The 27,991-nt window shown below is 54.1% G+C and overlaps 1 protein-coding gene across 3 annotated transcripts; it reads right to left on the minus strand.

The window, feature by feature from the left end:
* Positions 1-41: 41 nt before the first annotated feature.
* On the minus strand, positions 42-27,988 carry RAVER1 (ribonucleoprotein, PTB binding 1). Of its 3 annotated transcripts, none has more exons than XM_074979990.1 (15): positions 27,697-27,988; positions 23,986-24,052; positions 22,347-22,816; positions 19,942-20,133; positions 18,329-18,458; positions 17,592-17,692; positions 16,789-16,872; positions 14,636-14,747; positions 13,941-14,188; positions 13,672-13,765; positions 4,060-4,202; positions 3,799-3,879; positions 2,917-3,045; positions 1,700-1,783; positions 42-1,617 (listed from the first exon to the last, which is right to left on the minus strand). In XM_074979990.1, the coding sequence occupies exons 1-15, from the start codon at positions 27,910-27,912 to the stop codon at positions 1,471-1,473; spliced, it is 2,298 nt and encodes a 765-aa protein (XP_074836091.1). In that variant the 5' UTR covers positions 27,913-27,988; the 3' UTR covers positions 42-1,470. The 3 variants fall into 3 exon arrangements, with proteins under 3 accessions (XP_074836091.1, XP_074836090.1, XP_074836092.1); XM_074979989.1 differs by having other exon boundaries at positions 16,789-16,875; XM_074979991.1 differs by lacking the exon at positions 16,789-16,872 and having other exon boundaries at positions 27,697-27,958.
* Between the last annotated feature and the right edge of the window lie 3 nt (positions 27,989-27,991).

Here is a 27,991-nt window from a genome sequence, read left to right on the forward strand (position 1 = left end):
AAAGACAGATTCTTACAGCAAGTACCCCAAGGGGAGCAGGCTCGATATAAATATAGCTTTACTTTGGGAAGGCAATGCCCAGCTGGCGTGGGCTCGGAAGGCCCACACTACATCAAGCCAGACAGCAGCTACAGTAGAAACAGGGTAGCAACTTTATAAAAACCTCAAATGGAGAAGGGGTCAGCTATACAAACAGACCCGCAAACCCTTCCAGAGAACCAGCTCGTTACCCCCTTGGGGCACCAGCACAGCACTGTTTTCCATCGCTGGACCCCACCAGCTTGAGCAGGATGCAGAGCCGCAAAGCAACTGCCCCAGCTGGGTAGCTCACTCAGGCTTTCAACCATCCTGTTCTCAGCGGCACAGAGATAAGGGCTTGAGGCCCATAGCAGCTCAGCTGAATTTAAGGCTATATTAAAAATGCAGCCGCAGAGAGGTTCAGAGTGGTGGAATGTCTAGGGCCACCCCAAGCAATGCCGGCCTCGTAAACCACAGCCAAGCTCCCAAGAGGGAGATGCAGACCTGCTTCTTAGGAAGCAGAGCCCGGGGGCTGCCTGGCTGGCAGGTCTGTTTGCTGTGCTGCGGCTGGCTCCTAACGCAAGATTCAGCAAAATGGAAAATCAAGGAAAACATTCGACACTCTCAGAAAACCTAAAACAAAGCGTTCATGCCCAGGTGGGAGAAACTAAAAAAGGAACGACCAGGCTCAGCGACTTTACAAGGGACCAAGATTCCTGCTCCTAGCTAGGTAAAAAAGGAAATAAAACCCTAAGCATGAAGTAAAAAGGCAACTTACAAATCTCATTACCAAACAGAAGTGTAAAATGTCAGCATGGGAGGGTTAAAAAAACCAGGCAGCTCGAGGCAGGCAGGGCCAAGTGTGAGCTGCGACCCAGAAGCAGCTCTGAAGGCTGCAAGCAGGGTGGGGCTGGGAGGGAGGCACATCCAAGCCCTCTCCCCTCCTGCCCCCCATTACTAGAGCTCCGTGGGTCTATCGAAATTGCTCCCCTGGGGTCGCCACCGCTGTGCTGCCAGGAGCTTCCCTGCTTCATTCCAGCAAGCACCTGCTGGAGTCCGTTCCATTCCTCTCTGAAGCAGCAGGTTAAGGCAGGGAACATGCACCTCCCTCGCACTCCTGCCCTCACTCAGGACTGGCTGTAGGCAGGACACATGGTTCCCAGTTACTGCAATCAGAACCCGGCCCGGCTCCAGCAGGGTCTGAACTGCGGGCCCGGCAGCAGCAGAGACGGGGGCCGCAGGGGAAGCTCTGTCCTCACCCTGCAAGGTACCTTTTCCCAGCGCTCGGCTCTGCTCCTGCGCCATGCAGGGGCTGGCCCTGGACCGGGAAGCATGCCGGCAGGCCCGCCCTCCTTCACACACAAAACCTCCACATCAAGATTAACATTAAAAAAGTTTGTACAAGATTTACAGGCGGAAGGGACGCCAGTGCTTCAGGAGGGGGTGAGGGTTTTAAAATATCCTCTTCCGCTTCAGGTAGGAGTCTGCATAGTGCCCCCCCAGGCCCTGAGAATGCTGTCCGACGTAGCCGCCCTCCGGGCTGGGCTCCGGGCTGGGCAGCAGGTGGGAGAAGGCCCGCTTCTGGCCCCCGATGGGAGTCTGGAAGAGACAGGGGGAGTTGAGCGTCAGGGGACTGGCCGAGCAGCCAGGCGGCTGGCAGAGCCATAGCACAGCTACTCACCTTGGAGTGGGAGCCATGGGAGTGGCTGTTTGGTCCCAAGCCCAGGATCGCGTCTCCAGGGCCCATGGGGGGCAGGCCCACGGCCTGGAAAAAAAGAGGACATTTCACAGCACTGCTCCTGGCCCACGAGAGCAATGTGGTTCCACTGCCCCCACTCAAGGCACCCAGCGAAGGCCCTGGCCCACCCGAGGGGGCTAGCACTCGGATTGCACCATCTCGCCCTCCCCCCAGGGGGATCTAGCGCTGCTCTGGAGCACTAAGAGCTGCGTGTGGAGAGTGCCGGGAACGTGCTCATCCTCCTCCTCCTGCGGGAGCCGGCCCCGTGACTCTCACTCAAGGGCAGGGCGCCAGGTACCAGGCCATGTCAAACCACCAGTGGCTGACCCGGCAGTTGGGATTGGCCTGTCTGCCAGCAGCACACTCGGTGCTTGACCTGGGTTATCGCTCTGCCAGCTTCTCCCAGCGCTGACTCTTGGAGCAGCCAACTGGCTGGCTGCCCAGTGGGCGGAGGGCCCCATTTCATGGCAGTGCCAGGGCAGAGCTAGGCCCTGCTGTGCCAGTAAGAGCTGAGGCCCTACTCCAACCCGGCTGTGCCAGGGCCGCGGGACGGGACGGGACTGGGGCCGGCCTCCCAGCCCCCTTCCCGACTAGGAATCAACAAGCTTGGCTGGCTGGCTCCTTCAGCCACTCCCAGCTAGCGGACGCCCGAGGGGGTGGGTAAGAGACAAGGAAAGGCAATGTCTTCCCAGAGCTGCCTGTCCTCTGCCACGTAGGGAGGGCTGGGGCTGCAGCACAGCCGCCCAGACACCAGGCGCTGTGGCTGGCCGGAAAGGGCCAGGCCACGTCACTCATGGGGACAGGGGACACTGAGGGGGCCCCCTAATTTCTCCCAACCATGAGCAGAGTAAATGTTGTCATGTGCACCAAGGCAAGTGCGGATGTGCACCACCAGCAGCAACAGACGCTGCTGGCTGGGGGCGCTCGGCAGGCAGCCGCGGGGCTCCGGCCGCCCTGGCGCTCAGCTCACAGGGAACGCTGGCTGGGGCAGGCACTAGAGGTGGGGGGCAGGCCTGGCTCCAGAGACAGAGTGTGTGTGTGGCACCAGGCTGGAACCTGCCTTCTCCAGCTGGGTCTTCACCCCCTCCCCGCCCACGCCCAAGCGAGCGGATACAGGCCCGTCTGCCCCCTTCCCAGCACACACACAAGCGACCCCTCACTTTGTTCAGGTGGCTTTGTTTCAGCCCAGCTTGAAGGCCACTTGTGAAGTAGGAGGTTGGGGATCCTGAGTAGAAGGGAGGCAGGGGTGGCCCCAAGCTGGTTCGCTCCAGTCCAGGAGACGAAGACATCTGGAAGAGAAATGGACAGAGGCTCGGCTCGGCACAGCCCCCCAGGCAGGACTGAAGGCTGCGTCTGTGCTCTGTCTACCCGGGCAGGCCTGCCCTTGAGCTGCGGAACTGAGAATGGCAGTGGAGGTGGCTGAGACGTTTTCAGACCCACAGCCTGAGTGAACCGACCCGACTCAGACTCGGAGCCAGTGTTTTACTGCAGTTTAGCTGCACCCAGTGAGGCCAAAGGATACGATGCCCCACTTGCTCAGCCTTGGCACGCAGGCCAGGACAGGCAGCCTCCGATGCCTCTGCAGCATGGGGTGAAGCTCAGCTGTGTGCTGGTGCTGGAGAAGAAGCCTGTGCAGGCTCCCACAACCTGATGCACAACACTTGGGTGGGGGCAGCGGTGGGGGGGTGTCTGTGGGCTCCCTGTGCAGGAGCTTACAGCAGAATGCTCCCCCCCCAACCCCCGGCACACCTAAAACCAGCCAATCCAGGGAACCCCAGTGCCACAGCCCACTCCCCTGACAGAGGAGTCAGCCCCCTAAGCCAGGGGATGAAGGGCAGGAGAACTGGGAAGGCAGTGACAGAAGCAGTGTGTTGGGGGCTGGGAGAAGTCTCCAAGTGACCACGCACTGGACTAGCAGATTTCTGATGCCGGGCTCTGCCTGGAACGGGAGAGGCCCCGAACCCAGCTGGTGGCACTCTGAACAGGCCCATGGATCAGCTCCTTCCTTGCTGCTTAGCTGCACACAGCGCCAGCGACATTACCTTGTGCCTGCTGTGTCCAAACCCGCCCAGGAGGGGCCCGGCGTGGTCCCTCGCTTGGACATACATTCGGGGTCCCAAGTCCTTCCAGGAGAGAGAAGAGTGAACAAGACTGACACCGGCATGCCAAGGTGACTGAACAAGGTCAGGGAGTGCAGGGTGTGAGACGGGGTGGGAGGAAGAACAGCAGGCTGGATGCCTGGGCTCCCATACCCCAAGGGCTGGAGCCCAGGAGGGTACTCAGGCCTGCCCAGAGGTTCTTACCGGCTGATAGTCGAAGGCGTAGCCGTCTCCTGCCAGCCCAGCAGAGGGCAGGGGCGGGTCGGCCATGGTAGGCTGGGGGATTCTGGGATTGGAAACGTTACCAAGCACTCCAGCCTTCAGATTAAAGGCTTTGTTGGCCCCACCTGCAGAAGAGTGTTCCTTGTTAGCGCCAGGCTGCTGGGCGATGGCCCTGGCTCCCTTTCCAGGGAAGCATTGCAGGCTGGCCCACTCAGCCCAGCCCTTTGTCCCCTGGGAGAGGCAGCTGTCCCTGGAAAATCACAGCCCCACGGATTCCCTCCCCCAGCCAGCCCAGGCCTGAGCATCACCATCCTGGCTTCAGGTGCGGGAGCTGGGCCAGCGGGGCACTGGAGGTAGCATGGCCTTGCCTCCCTATCATGTGTAGTAAGTACAGGCCCAGTATGAGGCCTTCGGCCTGAACTAAAGTAATGGGCAAGACTTTGCTAACAGAAAGCAAAGTGCAGCTGTGCGCTGAAGGGATGCATTGCTCACAGAAGTTGGCAAGAAGAGGGTTGATGCTGCATAAACATCTCTACCTAGCATATTGAAGTATGAACATGGTGCCAGAACACCCTACCCTGGAACATTCCACAGATAAGAAAGACCAGGCCGACCCATCCCCATGACAGGGGCAAGAGGGTAATATGGTGGATAGAGTTATTTTGTTCGAACCAACATGTACAAGGTGAGAGGTGGCACCTGCCTATATAGAAGGGTTGTACCTCAATACGTCAGGAGTGATGTGTAAATTGTTTGTACCTCTGTGTAAGAATGTACTCCTGGGGTGCGGTCTGGGTCCGGCTGAGGGGGCAGTGGAAAGTTCTGCCACTGACTGAGCCGAGTCCATTGATCGTGGGTGCCTATTTGTAGCATGCCCTGACTTAGACTAAGAAGTCTACAGGGAACTACTATTGTGCCCAATACGGCAATAAACCTGGCCGACGCGCCTTCGCACCTTACTAGACTCTGTGGTCATTGGGGCTTCTCTTTGGGTCTGCTGTGTCGGCTCTCTGCAGAGCTGGGGCAGCGCACAGAGGGAACACACGCACGCAGCCGAGTGATACCGACATTGGAGAGAGCAGAGCACCACGCTGGTAGCATCTGACAACACTGGTGACCCCGACCACTGATCTGGTAAGTAAGCGAGCTGCCCGCTGTAGGAATCGCGATCTAACATGGCAGAAAACCTCGAGCTAGGGAACCCCCTGATCCCTTCCCTTATGATCCCCACGGAGTTTGATAACTCTTGGACCCTCTGGATTGCCAGTAAAGGGGGCCCATATGAATTTAAAAAAGAGAGTGGGGAAACATGGACTGGCATATGTAGAGCAATGGTAGAAACTGAGGCTCTGAAAAATAGTAATAGAAGTAAAAAAGCAAGAACTTTGCAACTTATGTCTATGGCCGTAAGATGGCTTAGACAGCATGCTGGCCTGCTGGCCAAACAAGTAATGGAAAAAACAGGGGAAGCAGAAGAGGTAACCCGGGCAGTCGAGCACTGGAAAGCCCAAGCTCTTTTAGCAGGGCAGCAGGCGGTCCAGACTCACGATATGCTCGAGCAAGTAAAGCAGGAAAATAAACAACTGGAGACAGCTGTAGAAAACCTGCAGAAGCAAAAAGCGCCGTCCCCTGGTGTTCAACGTAATTCAGGTGCTGTTACAGTGCCTGAGGAATGGGGACAGAAATGGAAACAGGTGGCTCTTGCCAAATTAAGAGCTGCAACTTGGGACAGTTGGGATGGGCATTGGAATGGGGACCTGTGGAATGGCGCTGCTAACACCTCCTTTCGTGACCCATGGGCAGGGGCTACCGCACCGCAAGCGCCACCTTATGATGTAAGCCAGGTTCTGGATAAGCCCTCCCCAAAACCTAGATTAATTCCAGTAAAAACAGGAGAAATGGGTGAAAATGGGACAGAAGGCCCCACTGAAAAGCCTATTCCCCACCTTGACCCCGATGCTACCCCGCGGTCACAGAGCCCCCTGCATTAAAGTTATGGGATGAAGTGGAAACTGTAACAAAAAACTTAACTGAGCGTTTGAGGAAGCCCTGGCCCCGCCGTAACGATGCAGCCAGGGAGAGAGATCAGGAACCTGCTCCCCCTCCCATCCCCCACGCGTGAGCGGCTCTGCAGCCAGGGAGAGAGATCAGGAACCTGCCTCCCCCCCGCATCCCCCACGCGTGAGCGGCTCTGCAGCCAGGCTCGACGCTTTAAAGATTAATGGACTAACTGCGCTAGCTGGAGCTGTTGGACCTCCCCCCTCTGAACATTTCAGTGAGTTTCTGGCACGGCTCCCTAAAGGCTCTCGCAGTCACTCAGAGCAGTCGGGATTGACATGCTGCAGGAACCAATCTTGGTGCAAACCCTGTTGGGACCCCTGAACTGTCCTACCCTCGGTTTTGATGATGTTGTTGCACAGATGCTTAAACGTGTGGTTCAGAAGTGCTTTAAGTTGTCCAGTGAGTTAGCTACTCTCAGAGGAATTGCAAGACTGCAGGGGGAGGCTCCAGCCAAACTGGCAGACAGAATTCAAACTTATCTCAGATTAACAGCAGGGTCTGCTAACGTGGAAGATTTGAAGCAAATTGTTTCGGAGGCGCTGCCTCCCGGTGTGTTAGACTGGATGAATGCTTGGTGTAAGAATGGAGGTAAAGAGGTACCTTGGGACGAATGGATTGCAAAGGTGGAGACGGCAATTAAGCAGCAGGAAGGAACTCCCGTTAATGAGCTGAGTACTCAGTTAGGACAATGGAAGACAGAGGGTCCTGGATACTCTCCCCGTGGTTGTGGCCGGGGTTGGAGAGGTCGTGGACCAAATAGAATTAGAGGAGGTGATAGAGAGTTCGTGGGTACCTCCTGGAGTTCTAAAACAGGAAAACTTGAACCTGAAAGGAGAGATTGAGAGGCTGCAGGCACAGCTGCAGGCATGCATGATTGGCAAGGAGTCTCAACAGGAAAAAGATAAGACGGGGACGAAGGTAGCCAGGGCAACGGTCCTGACATCAGGACTGAATGACCCAATCGCTACTGATACGGTAGCATAGGACAGCCCTATCCTCGACTCAGAATGCATCTTTCAGCAACCCATGACGGTAGATGTATGGGGACGCCCCCATTTAAGCATTCGAGTCGGGGAAGGGCTAGTAGATTTTCTATTGGATACGGGGGCTGGAATTCCTATAGTAAAAGACAGTTTTGATGCATATCCAGTTGGAGAGTCAGTGCAAGTACAGGGAATATCTGGAACTAACCAAACGTATAATGTTAAAACCCTTCCCCTCTGGTGTGGGATGCATACCATTCATGAGAAGTGTGCTATTGCAGGGAGAGAGAATCTAATTGGGGCAGAAACCATTAAACGACTGGGATTAATTTTGGACTTTCCAAACGTGTATTAGACAAACGCTCACTGTAATGCAAGGTACAACTGATATCAATCTAATCCATATGGGACTGGCTACACAGACGGTAAAAGCAATAAAGCCTAAACAACCGCCTCCCACACTAAAAGGCTGGGAGAGCTGGTGGACTGAAATTCAAACCGTCTGGGCAGTGGACTCCCTAGATACGGGTAAAATGCAGACCTCTGTTACATTGGAGGGAGATACACCCCCGTTTATAAAGCAGTACCCAATACCTCAGGAAGCAAAGGACTCATTAAGGCAAGTAACAGAATTGGAAAAATGAAATTTAATCAGAAGGTGTTCAGCGCCTAACGTGGCACCAAATTGGCCAGTCAAAAAACCTGATGGTACATGGAGATTAACTATTGACTATCGGGGGTTAAACAAGACTGCCAAACGGGGGGCTCCCATGGTGGCAGCTTACCCCGAACTGTTGGAGGTGGTCACCCCTGACATGAAGTGGTTCTCAGTACTCGATGTGGCAAATGGCTTTTGGAGTCTTCCTTTAGACCCAGAGTCTCAGTATCGAACAGCTTTTGTATTCCAAGGTATGCAATACTGCTGGAATGTTTTGCCAATGGGGTACTGAGACGCACCAACAATTTTCCATACAGTGGTGAGAAATATGTTGGAGAAAGAGGGGCGATTACAAACGGGAAGAATTGTTCAGTATGTAGATGACATTTTAATAGTCAGTAAAACAGAGCAGGAGCATGAAGCGTTACTGAAACAGTTGTTGACCAGCTGCCAAGCTTATGGCTTAAAACTTAACCCCTCAAAGTCTCAGATTAAACAGAAAGAAGTGCAGTATCTGGGAATTCGACTCAGTTCTGGGGGAAGGTCTGTGGATAAGGAAAGAGTAAAGTGCATTGTTAACCTGCCCGTGCCAGCAGACACCAAGTCTCTGCAGTCCTTTCTGGGACTCACTAACTTTTGCAGAGAATTTATGGTAGGATACGCAGAAAAGGCAGGTCCCCTGCATGAGGTACTTAAAAGACCATAGTGGACCGGGACAGAAGAGGCAACTAAGGCATGGGGAAGTCTAAAACAGGGATTAATGGAGGCACCTACCTTAGCCGCCCCTAATAACGACTTCCCCTTTGTACTGTATCCTAGTGTTAAGAATTTCTGTATTGTTAGTATGCTAACCCAGGATACGGGTGCTGGGGAAAGACCCATTGCGTATGACAGCAGAGCATTAACTAGTCCAGAGAACAAACTGGGGGTGTGTGAGCAAACGGCCCTTGCTGAGTACTGGACGTTAAAAAATCCCAGGCAATTATTGGAGCAAGCAAAGTGATTGTAAAAAGTCACCATGCACGGGGAAAGTTAGTCAGGAAAATCTGTCTAAATGACATGTGAGAGTTGATAAAGCCATTCAGTGGGTCTTTGCTCTCATGTCAGAGAATGTTCAGTTAGTCACACTGAAAGACCCAGAAATATCTATGTGGGGATTAACTGTGATTGGTACAGAACATGTATGTGAGCCTCAAAGAGAATCTAAGGCGCATCCTGTGTTTAAAACAGCCGCTGTGGATGGTAGGGCCGGGCATCTCGTGGATTAATAATGTACCTACCGTTCCCTTGGGAACAAGATTCCTGTTCATAAATCCACCAAGTGATCCGGTCATACTATCTTTGTCAAATGGGGATTATACCCAGGAAAAGCCAGTGAAAAAAGAATAGATGCGGCTGATATGACTGGTCCTATATCAGGAACTATGGCTATGAAGTATTGCTGCTTTAAAAAAAAAAAAAGAACACTCGCTTCTCCCTTACAGATATAAAAGGTGTTGTTTTGTATTTTTACAGGTTAAGATGCCAACATGGATATGGACCTTGGCAGGCGTTTTGGTGATAGCTCAAGACTCGAAGGGACTGGTTAATGTCATTAAGACCAACCGAACACATTCGGTAACCAGGACCTTCCGGGTCGAGACAGTAGATAACCCTGACGGATGGGAGACAGCAAGTCAGCAGCACCCTATCGGGACTGTATTAAAGCTGGTGTGTGAAACTCAAGGAAAGCGACAAATGAAAGACATCCTCAGGTATTTGCCCTTCCCGATTCCAATGGCGTGGGGATGGACAGTTAAAAACGGCAGCCAAACTCAACGCGTTCCCATCCCAAAGCTTGAAAATGCACGAAGACTAATTGAAAAGGAACTGACTTTAAGTAAAGAGACACGGGGAGTATGCATGCTGCTGGAAGGTTAATGTTGTTTTTCACTGTAAAGCCATTGATATTATCGCCCGTCCTCATCCAACTTCCAAGGATGTTTTTCCAGGTAGTACACCACACCACCATGAACATAATACAAATAAGGAAAGGAAACGAGCAACTCCGGATATGGAGCGCGCTCTAGTGGTGCCAAAGCAAATTATGGAGGTATATCTTACAGGTATGGTGGGGGAGGATCTTACTTTAACATGCATTATACAACCACACTTGCTTCAAACCAATACAGTATATCTGGATTGGTTTCGAGCAATAAACCCAGTAATCAGTTACATTGAAGGACAGGTAAAAACATGTGGGGATTGGCTAAATAGGGTGGAATTTACAAATGTGTAAAATAAGTGGAGTGCATCTATTCGCATTCGCAATATACAATTAAGGGACGCAGGTACATACACAGGGACTTGGTCTATAACCCGGAGTACCAGTAAATGTATTCACCATGTGCAGGTCTGTGAGCATGCCTGTCCTACAGCAGCCCCAACACCATCCCCTCTCCACACATTGATACTACCCCAAAGGAAGGATGCCCATTTATACAACCATGGCCCACGTCAGGAATCTTCCTACACCCCATGACGGAATATATGGTGGAGAACGTAGGATGACTGTATACGCCACTTAGACTGGATTTTGCAGGTATGGCCATGCCAAGGCAATGTCCCAGCCATTATAAGGATTGGTTTAACTCTGAGATGCAAATGCAGCTACAACTTTGGAAGGGCTCTCAAATTACCCCACAATAACACAGAGACAGACAGGATATATTGGGAACAGCCCTGGGAGGGTCTAGCCTTGGCATGTCCCTATGGAACTCAGCAGATATTGGAAGTCTCAATTTAAAAATCAACACCGTGGTGAATGGAATAGGCAAAGCAGTTAAAACTGGGGGAGGGATTAGTAGTCTATTACTGGATCAGCATGCAATCACTATTGACAATATGCATTTAATTGCACAAGGGTTTAAACACCTAAATGCTACTATTTTGTCTCTTATCAACAGCATACAAAACAATGACGTTTCACTGGCAGTTGCCTGCACAGCCTATGGCAATAGGGTAATAGAGATTGTACAGCAAAGTTTGCTACAGTTACAGCTTCAAAACTGGCCACGTACCTTAGACCAGGCATCCATCATGAACCAAATACAACAACAGGGCATAAATCACATGAGGCCTATCTTTCTGCAATTTGCTAAATTTGATAAAAATCCCAAGACAGAATCATGAGGAGGACAAGAGTATAAACCTCATGATGGCAGTGCCTAGATGGGTACAAGAGCCAGTTAAGGTTTACTACGCGAATAGTGTAGGGACGTTGGTAAATAAGACATATGTGCAACATTACCCCACTGTGTGCTTGGTAACTGAAACGGGCTCAGAAGTTAATCAAGCGTGTTGCATGAAACATAATGGATGGTGGTTGTGTGAGTGCTATGCCAAAATTGACATTAATGCCACTACAAAGGGCTGGGCATGATTAGTACAAAAGGAATTAGTTGCAGAGGTGGTGCGAATTCAAGACATGGCTTGTGCCATAGGGTTTCATAATTTCTCCATAAATGGCAATATCTGCCCCACAAGTGAGGCAGGATTCTGTGTGCCTGTGACAAGCGCCATTCAAATAGGAGCCCCTGCCTTTTGGCCAACAGGAAAGGGTAATGCTGTCAGTGAAATGATCATCCCACGTGAACGCTTACAAAACTTGTTAATTGACCTGTTTCCCCCGGTGAAGTTCTTACAGATAGATATACATGACTTGGTTGCAAGAACTAAGGAATCCCTAATACCAATAGCCCAACTGATTCAACAGCAGATAAGTGAAACTGATGCGGTGCACAGAGAGGTGGAAACACCCTAGTGGGCGATTCCAGAGGATGTGACTTTATATCCAGTGGTCTGCACTCTAAGCGTATTCCTAATGGGGATCCAGGCACTAACTGTTGTTGTGTTGATAGGAACGTGCTGCTACATGATCCGTCAGACAAAGAAAGCGAAATTACAAGGTCGAGTAAACAAAGGAATGGAAATGGCAACCAACACTGCTGTGGTACACCCAAACAGTCATCACATGGAGTGAGAAGTTAAAGCACAATAACCTACATTGGTATAACACAAAGTTATAAGACCTATATTCTATATATTCCATATATATCCATAACCTACATTGGTATATCACAAAGTTATAAGACCTATATTCTATATATTCCATATGCACATTTATTCTGTAACACACATTTGTATCTTTGGGATAGTCTCTATATCCCCACGAAGCCCTCAGTAGGGCAACAAAAAGGTGCCTGACCCCCCCGCCCCAACGAACTCAAGGTCCTGGGCCTAACATTCCCAGGCCCACCATAAGGGACTAAAAAATAATTGGATAATAAAATCTGCCTAATAGTCGTACGAGGGAATGTGCAGACTAAAAAGACAGACGGGGCATGAATGTATGGATGGTAACATAAGGTAACCACATAACAGTGTTTAGCGCACTGGGTTATCTTTAGTCCATACATTATGCTTTTCCGGGACGATGGGTAAACATCCTCCCCATAAACACACAAAAAGTGGGGGAATGTAGTAAGTACAGGCCCAGTATGAGGCCTTCAGCCTGAACTAAAGTAATGGGCAAGACTTTGCTAACAGAAAGCAAAGCGCAGCTGTGCGCTGAAGGGATGCATTGCTCACAGAAGCTGGCAAGAAGAGGAGTGATGTTGCATAAACATCTCTACCTAGCATAGTGAAGTAGGAACACCCTACCCTGGAACATCGCACAGATAAGCAGGAACAGGCCAACCCATCCCCATGACAGGGGCAAAAGGGCAATATGATGCATAGAGTTGTTTTGTTCGAACCAACATGTATAAGGTGAGAGGTGGCACCTGACTGCGTAGAAGGGTTGTACCTCAATACATTAGGAGTGACGTGTCAATTGTTTGTATCTGTGTAAGAATGTACTCCTGGGGTGTGGTCTGGGTCCAGCCGAGGGGGCAGTGGAAAGTCCTGCCACTGACTGAGCCGAGTCCATTGATCGTGGGTGCCTATTTGTAGCATGCCCTGACTTAGACTAAGAAGTCTACAGGGAACTACTATTGTGCCCAATACGGCAATAAACCTGGCCGACGCGCCTTCGCACCTTACTAGACTCTGTGGTCATTGGGGCTTCTCTTTGGGTCTGCTGTGTCGGCTATCTGCAGGGCTGGGGCAGCGCACAGAGGGAACACACGCACGCAGCCGAGTGATACCAACATTGGAGAGAGCAGAGCACCACGCTGGTAGCATCTGACATCATGCACCAGGCGAACCTGGACCCATCTGTCCCCTTGGTCCTGCTAGCCTCGGGGTTTAACCCCAAAGTGCAGGGGGCACAGCGGAGGCTGGCCCAGCTCTGAGTCAGTGCAGCATGGTGCATGCATGGCACTCTGACACCGGCTGCCCCGGGCGAGTGACTGCACATCTCAAGTGGGGATCCCCCAGGAAAAGCCCCCACCCCAATCAAAGGAGCTGCCTGTCCCACCCCCAAGCAGGCAGCCGGCATCACCTCAAGGAGCCAAGCATTGCAGTTTCCCTAGCTGAGGGGTGCACAGGCCCCCTTCTGCCCCACCCACTTCTCTCCTGAGCATGCCCCAGCTCCACTCCTCCCCCTCCCTGTGCCAGCATCCAGCCCATGGGAGCTGGGGTGGGGAGCAGGGCAGCGGGACAGCAGATGGGGGAACCCGGCTGCCGAGTGGTACCGAGTACTTGGCTAACGTTTTCCTCTGGGTGCCCCAGCTTCGGTGAGCCCCTGGAGCCGGCGCCTACAAAGCAGTGCCGGATCCCAGGCTAGCCTGGCGGTAGCACCAGGGATGCCCAACTGGGGGCTGGCTGGCAGACTCCTGACGTCACCCGTTGAGAGACCAGGCCCCGACCTGACACAGGAGCAGCCTGGTCCAACTCCCCCACCCTACTCACCTCCCAGGCTGCTGGCGGGAAGGAGGCTGTGCAGGTTTAAGTACGGGTTGAGAGGAATCTTGAAGTCTTTGGGTGGCTCTCCCAGCAGCGAGACCTAGGAGAGAAGCAGCCCAGAGGCTTGCGTGAGCTCAGAGCAGCCTGCGGCACAGGGACCTGCGTCCCGCCACTCGGTTGCTTTGCCAGGGCAGGAGAGACAGGAAGCACGAGACACCCGAGAGCGGCAGCATGTGGGGAGCAAAGCCGGCAGGCGCCACACTGCCCTTCCTTACCCCATTATTCTCCATTTGCTTTGGTTTCTGAAGTCCACTGATGACAGAGCCCAGCATGGAGGTGGTCAGGCCCGGCACAGCAGATGAAGTCCCAGGAGATGTGGTCATGGGGGGCACCTGTGTCCCCATCGCCGAGTTCTCTCGATCTGCCCCCACGGGCCCCAAGAAGGATGCCAGGGGCACGCCCCCAGATGGCAGGATCGGGGACTTCCCGCGCCCCTGGGTCAGCTCAGCAGGCAGAGGTCCTCCTGGGGCGGGCAGATGGCACAGCTTTAGTCACCCTTCACCCGCAGGGTGGCAGCGGAGCCAGAGAACGGACTCCTGGGGCTGCGTGCATGCGCGCGCCTCTGCAGGCCCATGCCAAGGGCTCTAACACCCCACGGGCTCCTCCAGGGCCACCTAGGACCAGCTTCCCTCAGCACTGCAGCACCCCCAACATGCCCGTGATTTAAGCCCCCGATGCCAATCCCCAGCGACACACATGGGAGCTCTCCCCCATGCCAGTGGCGGCACAAGGACTGGAAGCCCACAGGGTGGCAGGCAGAGGCCTGCAGTGGCACTACAGCCCGCAGCGTCTGGCCCGGGGCCCTGCACAGAGCACCAAGGCTGCAGGCAACTTCGCCCAGCGTCCAGCACATGCAGCAGGAATCATGACTCCTGCACAATCCGCTCATGCCACAAACTCCCGGGGTTACCTGAGCCGAGGTCTCCCAGCAGCGAGCTTCCAGGCTGAGCCGGGCCAGCTGCCAGCCCCAAGGTGCTATGCTGTAGCGAACTGAGAGGAGAGTCCCCCAAGATCCCGGGTTTCTGCAAACAAGAGGCAGGTTAAAGCCCAGGCAGAAGGCATGGCAGGAAATGCAGTTAGTACCAAATGCCAGCGGTGCAGCCACGCGGTGAGAGCGGTGCAGGAAGCCAAGCCAAGCCAAGCCTAGCAGCGCCAACAGCGGACTCAGCTCTGGGCTCCGGACAAGCAGGGGGTGAGCTGCAGCGCACGAGCCGGCCATGAATTTGCCCCCTGCGAGCACACATGGAGCTCCCCAGAGCAGCGGTTCTCAGCCAGGAGCGCACGTGCCTTGGGGAAGGCAGAGGGGTACGGTGACTCCCCGGCTACTCGGTTCACTTTACAGAGGGCGACAGAAAAAGCACCAACCGGTGCAAACTATATCATCCCAGAGCAGCTCGCGTGTGCTGCTCTGTAGGCCACATGCCGCAAGGCACATACAAGGCAGATACGCTGGTTGATTTGTAGTTACAAGACAAACGTGAGCAGTTCAGCCGTCCACCAGCGGGAGCAGCCACGACACTCACGTTGTAAGCGAGCGAGGTGAAACCAGAGCCCTGACAGGGGCACAGCAGCCTGGGAAGGAGGAGTGCTGCTGCTCCAGAGCCCTTTGACGTGCAGTTTCAGAACAGCCTGGCCAGGCGCACCGGACAAGGGCCCGCAGGCAGTGCCCTGCAGTTACACCCAACTTGCCACCCACTCATGTCTCTCAGAAAGCCCTGGGTGTGCAGGGAAGTCCCCAGGGTTCTATGCTACATGGGCAGAAACTCAGCCCCTTGCCCTCCCTGGCAGGGGCAGTGGTTCCAGAGCAGCGGGGGAGGCTGATGGCCGCTTGCTGCCAGGGGACCCTGTATGCTGCACACACCCTCCCCGATAACGAGCAGCCGGACATAGGAGGGTGGAGGTGAGAGCTCCCCAGCAGAGAGAAGATGGAGGGCTGGTGACCTTTGCGTGCTCTGGGAGCGAGCGTGCCACTGAAGAGCAGTTCTAGCTCACGCTTCAAAGAAACGGTGAGAAGCTCGGCTGGCCCCGGAGCGAGCCGAACAGCACATATGCAGGGGGACGCTGGGGCACAGCACGGTAGCGTACGCTCAGGGCAAGCGCTCGCTCCTTGGGCCTCTCTTCCCTGGAGAGGGCCACCCCTCAGCCACTGAGCGCTGTTGGCATGTCAAAGCTCTGCCAGGAGGGGCAGACAGGGAGATAGGCTGCAGCAGTTTCCCAGCTCTTTAAACAGATAAGCCACTGAAAACAGAAGCCAGCTGCGCCCACGCAGCACCCTCTGCCTCTGTCCAGACCATCTGCTTCACTGCTAGCACCAAGGGCAACCTGCGTAAGTAGCAACCCAACAGAACCAGCGCAGCCAGCCATGGCACCTGCTTGTGCTACTTATTCCACAGCTCAGAACTCACGATGCCCAGCTGCACGCGGCCACGGGCCCGGTGAGCAGAGGCTGGCTTGAGCAGCAGCGCATCTGCTGGGAACCCAGTTAAGTGAGCCTCGCCCACGAGGCAGGCAGGGGCTCTCCCACTCCCAAAGCAACACCCGGCTCATTAGGGGCTGGGTCCCTGTAATCTGTGCAGCTGCTCAGGGGAGACTCAGATCTGACCAGCAGGGCGCACACAGCTAGTTCTTTGGGCCTCCCGGGGGTGCACATCACACATCTCGTGGCACACAAGATTTACTCCACGCATGGATGGAAAAGATCAGCAGGAACCTTGGTTATGACCTACTATGTGCCCAGCCCAGAACCCCCTTCCAGCCTGCCACAGGCCCCAGGTCCAGGCACCTAGAAGAGGTGAGGGCCTCCCCAGACAGTGGCCGGAGACTTCACTACCCGCTAAGCCATGGGCAGGGCTGAAGCCATCTGGTGCTGCTCCAGTGTAAGGCACCAAACACCCTCAGCAGCACGGTCACAAGCAAGTGCCAGGAGGTAAGAGGTGGGGGTGTCTTCCCCAGGGCGGCACAGCACGCACACTGCTCCACAGCCACAGCACACAGGTGGGAGTCGGACACGGCCTGAGGCACATCCGGCCCTGCACCGTCGCACCGACAGCCCCTCCCACTCACATGAAACACGGCTTGGTTCTCCTTGTTCTGCAGCAGCTGCATCCAGGCCTGGTTCTGCAGTAACAGGGAGTTCCCAAGCAATGCCTTCTGGGGCAGAAAGCAAAGCAAGACAGACCAGAAAGACAGATCACTTCCTGAACCAGGGATGCGGCAGGGGCAGAGGTTAGATCCCAGCAGCTGGAAACAGCATTGAGCCCAGGTAGGAGCAAAGGCAGTTACATAGGGTGGGAGAGACAGTGGGCAAAGCAGGACAGAAGTGTGACAGGGCAGCGCTGAGTGCTGCGGACTGATGCGGCCGGAGTTCGGGCACAGTGCTCCAGCAGCGGGCACGGGTGCAATGCCAAACCTTGCGGAAGAGGCCATTGAGGGAGTCCACATGTGCTCTGCGTGGGGAACAGTCAGGGGCACAAGAACGCAAGCTTATGGACGCAGCAGCCGCTTCTGAGAGCTTGGCTGTATTGGGCTGTGGAGGGCGGGAGGGGGAGGCAGGTTTCGGCCCACGCTCCGCAGAAGCAGGAAGTAGCTAGAGAGGAAGGACACATCATGGCTAAAGCACTGCTCAGCTGCAGAACACTGCGGGTCTGCTCCTGGCTGCAGCAGATTCAGGGTGCGCTCTTAAAGAGACAACTGGTGCCTTTGGGTCCCCATCTGACCTCCTGGGGTGCCGCAAGGGCCAGACGTGCTCATGTTTTGGAGGTGCTCAATCGTTCCAGTCACTGGAGCAGCAGAAAAAGGCAGACACCAGCCGGGGATGCCTACAAGGGGAGTTTTGGTGCCGTTACAGGACTGGCGCGTCCAAGTACCTGCTGTGCTTGTGTTTGGTTCTGCAGAGCTAGCTGAAGAATAGCTGCGGAGAGGGCTGGATTGGTCATGAGCGGCACAGACGGTGGGGCGCCTAGGATTCCTGAGGAGAAAGAGGAAAAGACCATTTTGATACTGGTTGTGCAGCCTCTCACGTGGGGGAGGTAGGGCCACAGGCCTGCTACTAGCTAGGCCCTGTCCACAGCGGGACAGAGAACCTAGTTCTCTCCTCAACCTGTCTGCACTCAGACCTCTGCCTTGGTCTGTGTGGCTCCTCCACGCGACAGGACCCTGGGCTGGCACCATGCAAATATACACAGGAAGCCAGCAGTGAGCATGGGAGCCTGGCAGTCTGTGCCCAATATGCTGACAAACCAGGAACATGCCTGGGTTCCAAGCAGCTCAGCAGGAGCACACCAGGCCCAGGGCTGGCTGCTGGGAGCCTCTCTGGAGTGCAGAAAGTCCAAGCCTGGGCTTGCTACCAACTGGCTGAACAGGCTCAGGCGTAATCCTGTTCTCTGCTCCTGGCCACCGTCGGTCATTTGCCTCACTAGGCAGGAGGAGCAGTCGCCCAGCTACACCGCCACCGACCCCGGGAACTGAACTCTGCTTCTTCCCGCTGACAGTCAGCCCAGAGGGAATGCAGCTGCACGGGCAGCTTCAGACGTCCCTCAGTGACTCAGGGTCCTATTCGCTAGAAGCTGCTGCACCACACCACAAACCCCTCACTCGTCCTTACCCTGTTTACCACCAATGGCTCCGTGAAGCAGGGGGTTGAGCAAGAGCTGGATCGAGGCCGGGCTCCCCAGGCTGTTAAGAATCTGAAGGATGTTCGGCTCTGGAAGGAGACCTTTTCCACGATTGAGAGCCTTAAAAAAGTCGTAGGCATCAGAGTCTGAATCTCTCACCACCTTGCCGTGTCAGCTGCCACAGCCCCAGGCAGCCATGCCATGAGCCGTACACAGGGACAGACTGGCAGAGGTGTTCAGGCCCCTAAGGATGCAGGTAAATTCCATCCAGCCCTTCACAACATGCCGGAGCAGTCGCGCACCTAATCCCACTGACTTTCCACTGCCAAGCGGGTTTCACACCTGCTGACCCTCCCACCACACCTCCATCACCTTTGCCAGACTGGCTCAAGAGCACTTGACATTTGTTCTGGGATGTGATTCGTGGGGCCAACTAACCAAGAGCCTCGAGGCTAAGCGGATTCTGACTTTCACAGCGGCACTCAACAATGAAACTGAACCTGACGACAGGGGAACCAGCAGCTGCTCCAAATGGAACACCGCCCTGTGCCAGAATACAGCCTACAGCTCCCCAGACCTGACCCTCTGCAACCAGCTCAGTCCTGCTCCTCACAAACCCCACTTCCTGCTCAAGCTGAGCGTGCCCCCAGTTCTCAAAAAGAGCAGCATATATGTGCTCTAACTTCAGCACTGAACTAGCCCAACACACGCACCCTCCTCACCGCCCTGGCCACTCCCGATCAGCGAGAGCCTGGGCGAGCACCGGAAGAGGGTCGTTAGCCCCAGCACGAAGCTCTGTGACTAGCATTCTGAGTGCAGGCAGACACCCTCCAGTCCAAGCAGCTATCAGCCTTTGCTACCCAGCCTCCCCCCCGCCACGGCTACAGGGGTTCAGGTATCTTAACAGGAAGTGAGTGCTTAGAACACGCAAGCTGCGGAATGCTGGCCTGGAGGAAGGTGGATCATTCCGCCTACTAGAAAGGAAGGAACTGAAATTCCAGGGCGCAGCAGGCTCCACAGGCCAGGCCAGGCCTTCATGCCACGTCCCCTACAAGCGCAGCTCGCAAATGCTGGATTTCTACAGTGACAACACAGCCACACCAGCTTTCCCGGCTGTAAATGGTAACGTGATGAATCCACGTCCTGGTCACTCTGGCCCAGCTGAGTGCTGGCAAGACCCATGCTGACTTTGCAAGCAAACAGAGCCTTGCAACCAACAGCAGTTACCCACAGGCAGTGCTCCCTGTATGCTGCAGCAGCCATTCAGGACAGCCACAGATGCCGCCCAGCTGATTAGCAGAGCGCCCCAGCTAGAGCGTTTCTATCGGTGGTGCACATTCCCACAGGCTCAGTGCACATCAGAGCTGAATTCCGCACACGGATGGAAGAAGTGAGAGGGAACACTGCTCACAAGCAGTAGCTACAGAAGGCAGCTCTGCAGGCAAAGAGTTGTTGGAACAGGCACCGTGCTCATGGTCTGAACTGAGAGAGCCTACTCTAGGCTGGAGATCGAGCCTTGGAAGGGGGCGCAAGGAGCAGCCCCTGGGCTAGGGGAAGGGGAGGTAACAGAAGTCTGGGTGGGGCTGTGTAAGGGGAGCCTTACCGTTGCCTGTGCAGCTATCAGTGCAGCCAGCATGCTGCGCCCTGGAGGGCCTGGGGCACAGAAGGAGACACGGACGTGGTTTCCGGCGAGAAGCAGGCCATCTGTGGCCTGCTGGACCATTTCTGCCATCTCTGCTGACTCGTACTCCAGCACTGCAAAGCCTTTGAGCTGGCCATCCTGACCATACGCCAGCTGCACAAATTCAAGGCACAGGAAAGGAGGTTTAGTGCAATAAGGAGAGAGACTGCTAGCGTTCAAAAGGCCAGAGGCACTGTGTGCTGTCCGGGCCAACAGGACAAGGGACTTTCAGACCCTCTGGGCTGTGAATTTTTCCAGCCCACACCCACACAAGTCCAATTTCAACCTTAATGTGCCTGGATCCCAGGCCTAGGCATTGAGAACTTACAGTGGACTCTAGTGGAGCTCAAAGCCCTGTGCTGAGCCCGGGAGCATGCCCACAGCACCACCACCTGCAGGCAGCAGGAGCCGCTATCTCATCTAGGAGCTTGGTGGTGTACGGTAGGCTGCTCAAAGGGATTTGGGACCTAACCGCTTCGGGCGGGTTTGGAAATCCTGGCTTTAGAGCCGAGTCCTGCCTCACAGAGCCACGCTTTGCCATGTTGCTGCACTGGTTTTTTTTTGTCCCTTAACACAGGGAGCCTCAGATAATTCCCGTCCCTTTTGCCGAAGGGAAGAGCTGGAGGCCAGGAGCCGGGAGCAACTGCATTCTGGGCAAGTCAATTCCACAGTGGTGTGAGAGCGCCAGACAGCACTTCCCAGGGGACAGCCTTCAGGTCACTTGCAGGACCTACCCAGACACAAATTTACAGGGCCTGAACTTCACATCACTGAAAGTCCCTCGCTGGGAACCCCCTCACCTCACTCCCTTGAGTAGGCTTGGCTAGCTCACCCAGCCAGTCCCCAGACCGGCTCCTTTCACTAAGGTGTTTGGGGCACAGACCGTGCCTCCCATCTTGGCCAGGTCTGCAAAGAAAGGGGTTGGTTGGGCTGCCTCACTCGTGTCCAATAGGGGTGGGATTTTTTTTTTTTTTTTTTAAAAAAGATTGTGTCCAGTTCTGGGCTCCGCATTTCAAGGACGATGGAGAAACTGGAGAAGGTCCAGAGAAGAGCAACAAGAACAGTTAAAGCTCTAGAGAACATGAGCTCTGAGGGACAGCTGAAAGAACTGGGATTGTTTGGTTTAGAAAAGAGAAAGCTGAGAGAGACGTGACAGCAGTTTTCAACCTCAAAGAGGGTTATGAGGAGGAGGGAGAAAAACTTCCCTTTGGCCTCTGAGGACAGGACAAGGAGCAACAGGCGTAAACTGCAGCAAGGGAGGTTTAGGTTGGGCATTAGGAAAAACCACCCAACTGGCAGGGTGGTTAAACACTGGAGTAAACTGCCTGGGGAGGTTGTGGACTCTTCATAAGAACGGCCATAGTGGGTCAGACCAAAGGTGCATCCAGCCCAGTAGCCTGTCTGCCAACAGTGGCCAGTGCCAGGTGCCCCAGGAGGGCTGGACCAAAGACAATGATCAAGCGATTTGTCTCCTGCCATCCATCTTCAGCCTGACAATCAGAGGCCAGGGACACCATTCCTACCCTTGGGCTAATAACCTGTGGAACTCCTCGCCAGAGGAGAGACTGAAGGCTGGGGCTTTAACAGAATTTAAAGAAGAGCAAGATAAATTCATGGAGGTTAAGTCCATAAAAGGCTAACTATGCGCTGAGTGAAGAAGAACTTTCTTTTATTAGTTTTAAACCTGCTGCCCATTAATTTTATTTGGTATCCTCTAGTCCTTGTATTACAGGCACAAGTAGATAACTTCTCCTTATTCACCCTCTCCCCATCTGTCAATTTTATATACCTCTATCATGTCCCCCCTCAGTCTCCTCTTTTCTAAACTGAAAAGTCCCAATCTTTTTAGCCTCTCCTCATACAGGACCTATTCCAAGCCCCTAATCATTCTAGTTGCCCTGGAGATATGTAAAAGCAGGTTAGACAGACATCTGTCGGGGATGGTCAGCTAGTGCCTCGTCCTGCCAGGAGGGCAGGGACTGGAGTCGATGACCTCTCGAGGTCTCTCCCAGTTCTAGTGTTGTAAAATTCTGACTTATTCCAGCCAAAGCCCTAGTGCAGCCGCAGCTACACCACAAGGAGAGATTTTGCTGCCGTAGCCGATTCCAATCAGTGAAGCAGCAGGAACTATACCTGCAAACCAACACTCCCTCGGCAGCATGAGCTGCAGCTAGACCAAGAAACTTTGCCAGAATAACCCCTCTGCTTAGGGTTTCTAGTGCAGCTTAGGCCTCAGCCTATGCTCCCTGCTGCAGGGACCTGTCCCCCTTCAACCCCATTCAGATTATGAACATAAAACAAGTGCACACCTGGTGCCCAGCTCTCACCTGGCAGAAGGTTGGGGCACAGATTGCCGAGACGACCTGCCGCAGCTCCTCTAGGTCACTGTAATTATGGGGTAACTTGTCCACACACAAGCACTTGGAATGGACCAGGTCTGCAGTCAGCTGGTTGACGTCGGTCCAGTGGACATACAGAGTTCGGGTCCCCAGCTGCTTGCCCAGCAAGTCAGACTTTGCTCGGGCTGCGGAATCCTTTTTCATGTACTCGACAAAGCCGTAGCCTTTGGAGTGGCCCGTTTTCTCGCTGTACACCAAGAAGCAGCGCTCCAAGTTTCCAAAAGGCCGAACCAGCTCCTCAAACTGCTGCTGCGTATAGAGCTGGGGGAGGTTGGCAATGCACAGGAGGGCGTCTGTGGGCTGCAGCTGCACGGAGATCTCCTTGTCCCGCAGCTTGCTCAGGTGGAATTTCTTGATGGCCGACTCTGCTTGTTCCCCGTTCAGCAAGGTGACAAATGCTGCAAGCAGAAGAGTTATGACAAGGTGCCCTGCAACCTAGCAGCAAGCACCCAGCTCGTGCATTGCACCCTCAGTGCCATTCCCAAACAGCACCATCACTACCACGCCCCCACAGGCGCTGACCCACTGACAGGACAGGGGTAAGCTGCAGCGTTAGCAGCTCTAGAGTAGGAAGGGCTCAACTCCCCAAGGGGCAGTCACTTCACTGACAGGCTAACAGCATGTGCTGGCACAGGAGATTTCTTGCTTAGAGGACACAGCACACACACATTTTCTACCAGCCTTCAGGACAAGGCAGAAGTCTTGGGTTAAGCACTAGAACATCGTAAACAACATTTACAGACGATCTGAGAGAATTCTGTGGCTTTTGCCAGTGCACTGGTACAGACACAGGGCGCCCCACTGCTCCAGATGCTGGGCTCGTGGTCTAACAGGGTGGAGACTGGAAACACCTCTGCGGTGACCACTAGCGACGTCCAATATGTAATGGCACCGAGAGGCTCAACCATTCTTGTCCCACATGGACACGCAGGTGGCTGGTGAGTGGTACAGCACCATAGTAACCTCATGCAACCCCACCCCCCAAAGCTTCTTCTGTCCATGGAAGTCTTCAGGCGTGCCGGCTGTGCTACTGTCAGAGAGGCACAGCAGCGATCAAGCACTGCTTGAAGGGTATGCAAGGGGCTGACATGACTGAACCCCCCCGTGCCGCACTGCACAGAAGCATTCCTGCGGGTTCCATAATGCTGTGCAACCCCACATTGGAGGGGCAATGCCTGCTGGGGCTGTAAGCCTACAGCTCCCAGCTTTCTGACTGAGGACATTAGCTCTTCACTAATGGCGCCCCATTTGTGCAACCAAAGGAAGACCCTACCTAAATGCAGTACAACAGTTCCCAGCATTGCCGGAGAGCAGCCTGGCATGGCATCTGTTTGCGACAAATGAGCACTGTAAAGAAGCGCAGGCACCACATTCCCCTCTCCAACACCAGGCACCAGAGAAGCTGCCCTGAAGTCTTGGAGCTGGGCAGGGGACCCATTTGCTCATATGGAATCCTGGGGCCGGGAGGCTGAGGGGAGAGGTACAGCTGCTTCCTGAGAAGATCCGACATTTAAACCCAACCTCCCCTTCGTACGGGGCTAGCTCTCTGCAGCAGGCGCTTACTCACCAGTCCCTTTGTACTTGTCCACAAAACAGTATTTAAGTTCATAGTCGATGAGCAGATCGTGAACCTCCTGCAAAAACAAAGAGAAATCAGCTCCCAGGGACAGGAGAGACATTACCTCCTGATTTCACAGCCCCCAGGAGGAGCATCACCCACACTCCATTCGCAAGCTCCAGCCTGGGAGAAGACAATCTACCACAAGACTAGAGGAAACAAGATATTACACACAGTATTGTCTGGCCACGTGGCATTAACCAGGCAAACCTCACAGTTCAGTCCAGAACAGACTGAGATACGGCTTGGAATAAGTGTTCCAACAGCGTCCAAAGGGGCAACATATTAGGAGCCAGTCAGTACTGTGCTCCTCATGGCAGGATTCTTCCTCCAGGGCCCGGATTAGCGAGTGGGAAAGAGCAACTGTTTCCTCTCAACCCACACAGCACCGCCAGGGACAGCTAAGTATCCGTGTCACATCCCAGCACAGTGGAAGGTCTGAGTCCTGGGGGCCAGGTTACCGTTTTGTTGCAGGAGGAGGGGCTGGCACTAGGCTACAGGATGTCTGTTCAGCAAGTTGCTACAATGGACCTAAGTTACTTAGAGGGACCAAACACCCCGTCTGAGCCATCAAATGAAAACAAGATGTAAAAACTGCAGGCGATCTTGCGGCTGATGCCAACCCTTTTAACCTGCGCTGAGCTGCACTGCACACACCGAGGCTGCCATTCTGTCTGTCTGGAAGGAACAGCCCACCCCAACGATACGGCGTGCCTCCCATCCGAGCAGCACAACTGCATCTACGTGAGCAACAGGCAGACTATTTCCTAACAAGAATGTGGGGGGCTCGCCTGAACACTACCCTGATGTTACACACACTTCTCCCTTAGACAAGCCCCCTCCAGCCAGAGAGTTAGCAATACTCTAGCCCTGCTGCCCGAGGCAACAACTTCATGTAATGCTTTACACAATGTTTGCCCCACTCTAGTGCTCACAGTTGTGTTTACAGAGAGCAGTGGAAGCACAAGGAGAGAGATGACTTAACTTGCCCCAGGTGCTGTGGCAAGTCCCTGTTAGCGCTAGAAACAAAACCCAGAAATCCTGACCCTGGCTCCCTGCTCCAGCCAGGAGTCTGACTACCTCCAAGAAAGACCACACACAGAATTGGATGAGTGAGATCCTGTTGATCAGCCCAGCAGGTGACACAGGATTTCAGGGACCCAACCCAACCCATCCCATCCCACCCAAAGGAGACCTACACTGCCTTAGACAGTCCAGACGCAGCACTGCATGCTGCCCTTCCAACCCAAGCCTTTGGCCTATGGGAGGAATCCTTGCTCAGTCTCTTCTGATACCCATTGCATTTGCCTCTGGAAAGCTAGGTCACCATGCTCTGGAGGCAATGGACGGCATTAGGAAGTCAAGTGATCCAGCTGAACAATGAGGGCAGGTCACAGGAACAAACCATTACCTGCTGGCCTGATGAGCTAATTCTGTGGAATGACAATAGAAATGTGTTCACAAGGATTTCCATTGTCCTTCCTAACAGCCTGGTCATCTCACCCAGGCTCCCAGCAGGAGCTGAATAGAAACGTTAGCCATGCTAAAGAGGACAAGAAAGGAAGGTGCTTTCATGGCAAGTGTGTCGAGTTAATTCTTCTGCAGAAGAATAAGAGAGATTATAGTTGCATTAGATTTTTAGAGCAAATGTAAAATTTTACTGACGCAACCGAATTCTGGATTTTGTAACCACTTGAAACTCGGACCAATGCCACTCCAAGATTTCTGACAGCGAAATTGTATCATTTTGTATCTTGAGTAATGCAAGACTTCTTCCAGTTCCACAGTAAACGGTCTCTCTCAGCGTTTGAGGGTTCACTTGAACCAGACACTTAGGTGCTGAAATCCCATGAAATCTATTTGTTCACACAAACTCTGAGAAGCAAAATCAGATTTCCTGCCCCCCCACGCACCTCAAGATTGGAGGAGATCAGTCTGATTAAGGGAGACCTGCTCCTCCTTCACAGTTTGAGAGTCAGCCACTTAAATAAATCAGAGCTAAGCAGCAACTAAATTATGAGAAACTCACTTGTCTACAAAAAATCCTCTGTGACACATGGGCACAGCCTGTGACAGAGATTTAATCTCTTGTCCTATTAATGAGGAAGAAAATGTGCCTACTGGAGAGACATGTAACAGAGAGAAAGCCGTGCTAGTATATACACTATCAAAACAAAAAGCAGTCAAGTAGCACTTCAAAGACTAATTTATTAGGTGAGCTTTTGAGGGGCAGAACCACTTCTTCAGACCACAGCCATACTGAGTCTGTTCGGGTACGGCTACGGTCTGAAGAAGTGGGTCTGTCCCACAAAAGCTCACCTAATAAATTATTTTGTTAGTCTTTAAAGTGCTACTGGACTGCTTTTTTGTTCTGGGGAGACGTGAGTGGATTACAGAGAGGCAGCCTGCCACCAGATCTGAAACCAACACTTACACCCACAATATAAAACCCCATTGCTCTCGTGGTGCCTCCCAAACCAAAACCTAGCGAACTATTTAACTTAACAAACAACTGTAACTGTTTCTCCACAATGCTACATTTAAGACCATGGTGTCCAACATGCCAGCCACATGTGGCTATCTGGCTGGTTAAATGTGGCTAGTTGGGTTGAACACTAAATGTATTTTTCAGAATAATGCGGCTAGTTTGTTATAGCAGTAGCCATTACAGTGGTTTCAGAAGTGAATGGACACCATGGATTTAAGGACTCAGTCTGAATGCTGTCTAACTTTCCCAGGGTGAATTTGCCAGGCAAGAGAATTAGTTGATGTTTGTAAAGTACTTTGAGGCTGCAAAGTCCATATTTTTGTGGGTGTGGAACAAGCAGGATGTCAGCTCACACCTCAGGGGGCAAAGATTGCAGAGAGAGAAGCCAACCAGCATGGGATTGGCGAATAGTGTAAACGGCCTGTACAAATCACCATTCCGTCATGGGGGAGCTGTTCACAGGAAAGAATCTGAGACAGCAACTGAAGTTTTCTAGGCTAAACCAACCAGGAAGCAGGTGGGAGCCACCTGAACATCCAGGCGACCCTGGTTAGAAGTCAGAGATCAGAGCTGGGCACCAGAAAACACTAGGGAAGGGAAGTATCAGAGGGGCAGCCCTGTTAGTCTGGATCTGCAAAAGCAACGAGGGGTCCTGTGGCACCTTACAGGCTAACAGCAACGTGCGAGCGTGAGCTCTGGTGGGCAAAGACCCACTTCACCTGCTGCGTCTGACGACGTGGGACGAAGTGGGTCTTTGCCCACCGGAGCTCACGCCCGCACGTTGCTGTTAGCCTATAAGGCGCCACAGGACCCCTCGTTGCTTTTTTAGGGCAGGGCAGGGCAGGGCTCGGCTCCCGGCAGCCCACGAACACCCGAGCGCTTCGCGCGGTAGCGACCTTCCCGTCACAGCGGAGGAGCTGCGCTCTGAGCTGCGGAGCCGGCGCGCCTCGCGGGCTCTGTGCTGTGGGGCCCGCACACCCCGCCGCCCCCCCAGGCCAGGCCCCCCCGCAGCCGTCCCAGATGGTCACACGTGCAGCCCAGGAGCGGCTCCCCCCAGGCCCCTCTCAGCCACCCCGCGGGGCGCGCTCCTAGGCCGGGCCAGGCCCCCAACTCGACCCGGGGGCGGGGGGCGTCCCCGCCCCCGCCGCTCACGGGCCCGGCGCCGCCGTTACCTGGTTGCTCACGTCGCCGGGCAGCCCCCGGATCAGGACCTTGCGGCGGTTGCGGAACTGGCGGGAGCTGCGCTCCAGGCGGCTGAGCACCTCGGCCGGGTCCAGCGCGGGCAGCTCCTCCTCGGGGGCGCGGGCCGGGCCAGGTCCGGCCTCCGGCCCGGGGGGCTCCGGGCTGGGGACCGACACGGCGCCTGACTTAACCGCCACCGCCGCCATCTTGGGAACCCACCGCCGCCCCTGCGACCATAGAGACGGAGACGGCCTGAACAGAGAGGCGCCAATACACCGCTTCCCT

This window comes from Carettochelys insculpta, chromosome 29 (genome assembly GCF_033958435.1).
Source record: "Carettochelys insculpta isolate YL-2023 chromosome 29, ASM3395843v1, whole genome shotgun sequence".
Taxonomy (NCBI): Eukaryota; Metazoa; Chordata; order Testudines; family Carettochelyidae; genus Carettochelys; species Carettochelys insculpta.

Coding starts and splice junctions, on each gene's coding strand:
- RAVER1 (XM_074979989.1), bottom strand. CDS start 27,912: ATGGCGGCGGTGGCGGTTAAGTCAGGCGCCGTGTCGGTCCCCAGCCCG. Junction 24,053..27,696: donor CCGGCGACGTGAGCAACCAG/GTAACGGCGGCG, acceptor TTGTTTTTGCAG/GAGGTTCACGATCTGCTCAT. Junction 3,046..3,798: donor TTGGACACAGCAGGCACAAG/GTAATGTCGCTG, acceptor TTTCTCTTCCAG/ATGTCTTCGTCTCCTGGACT.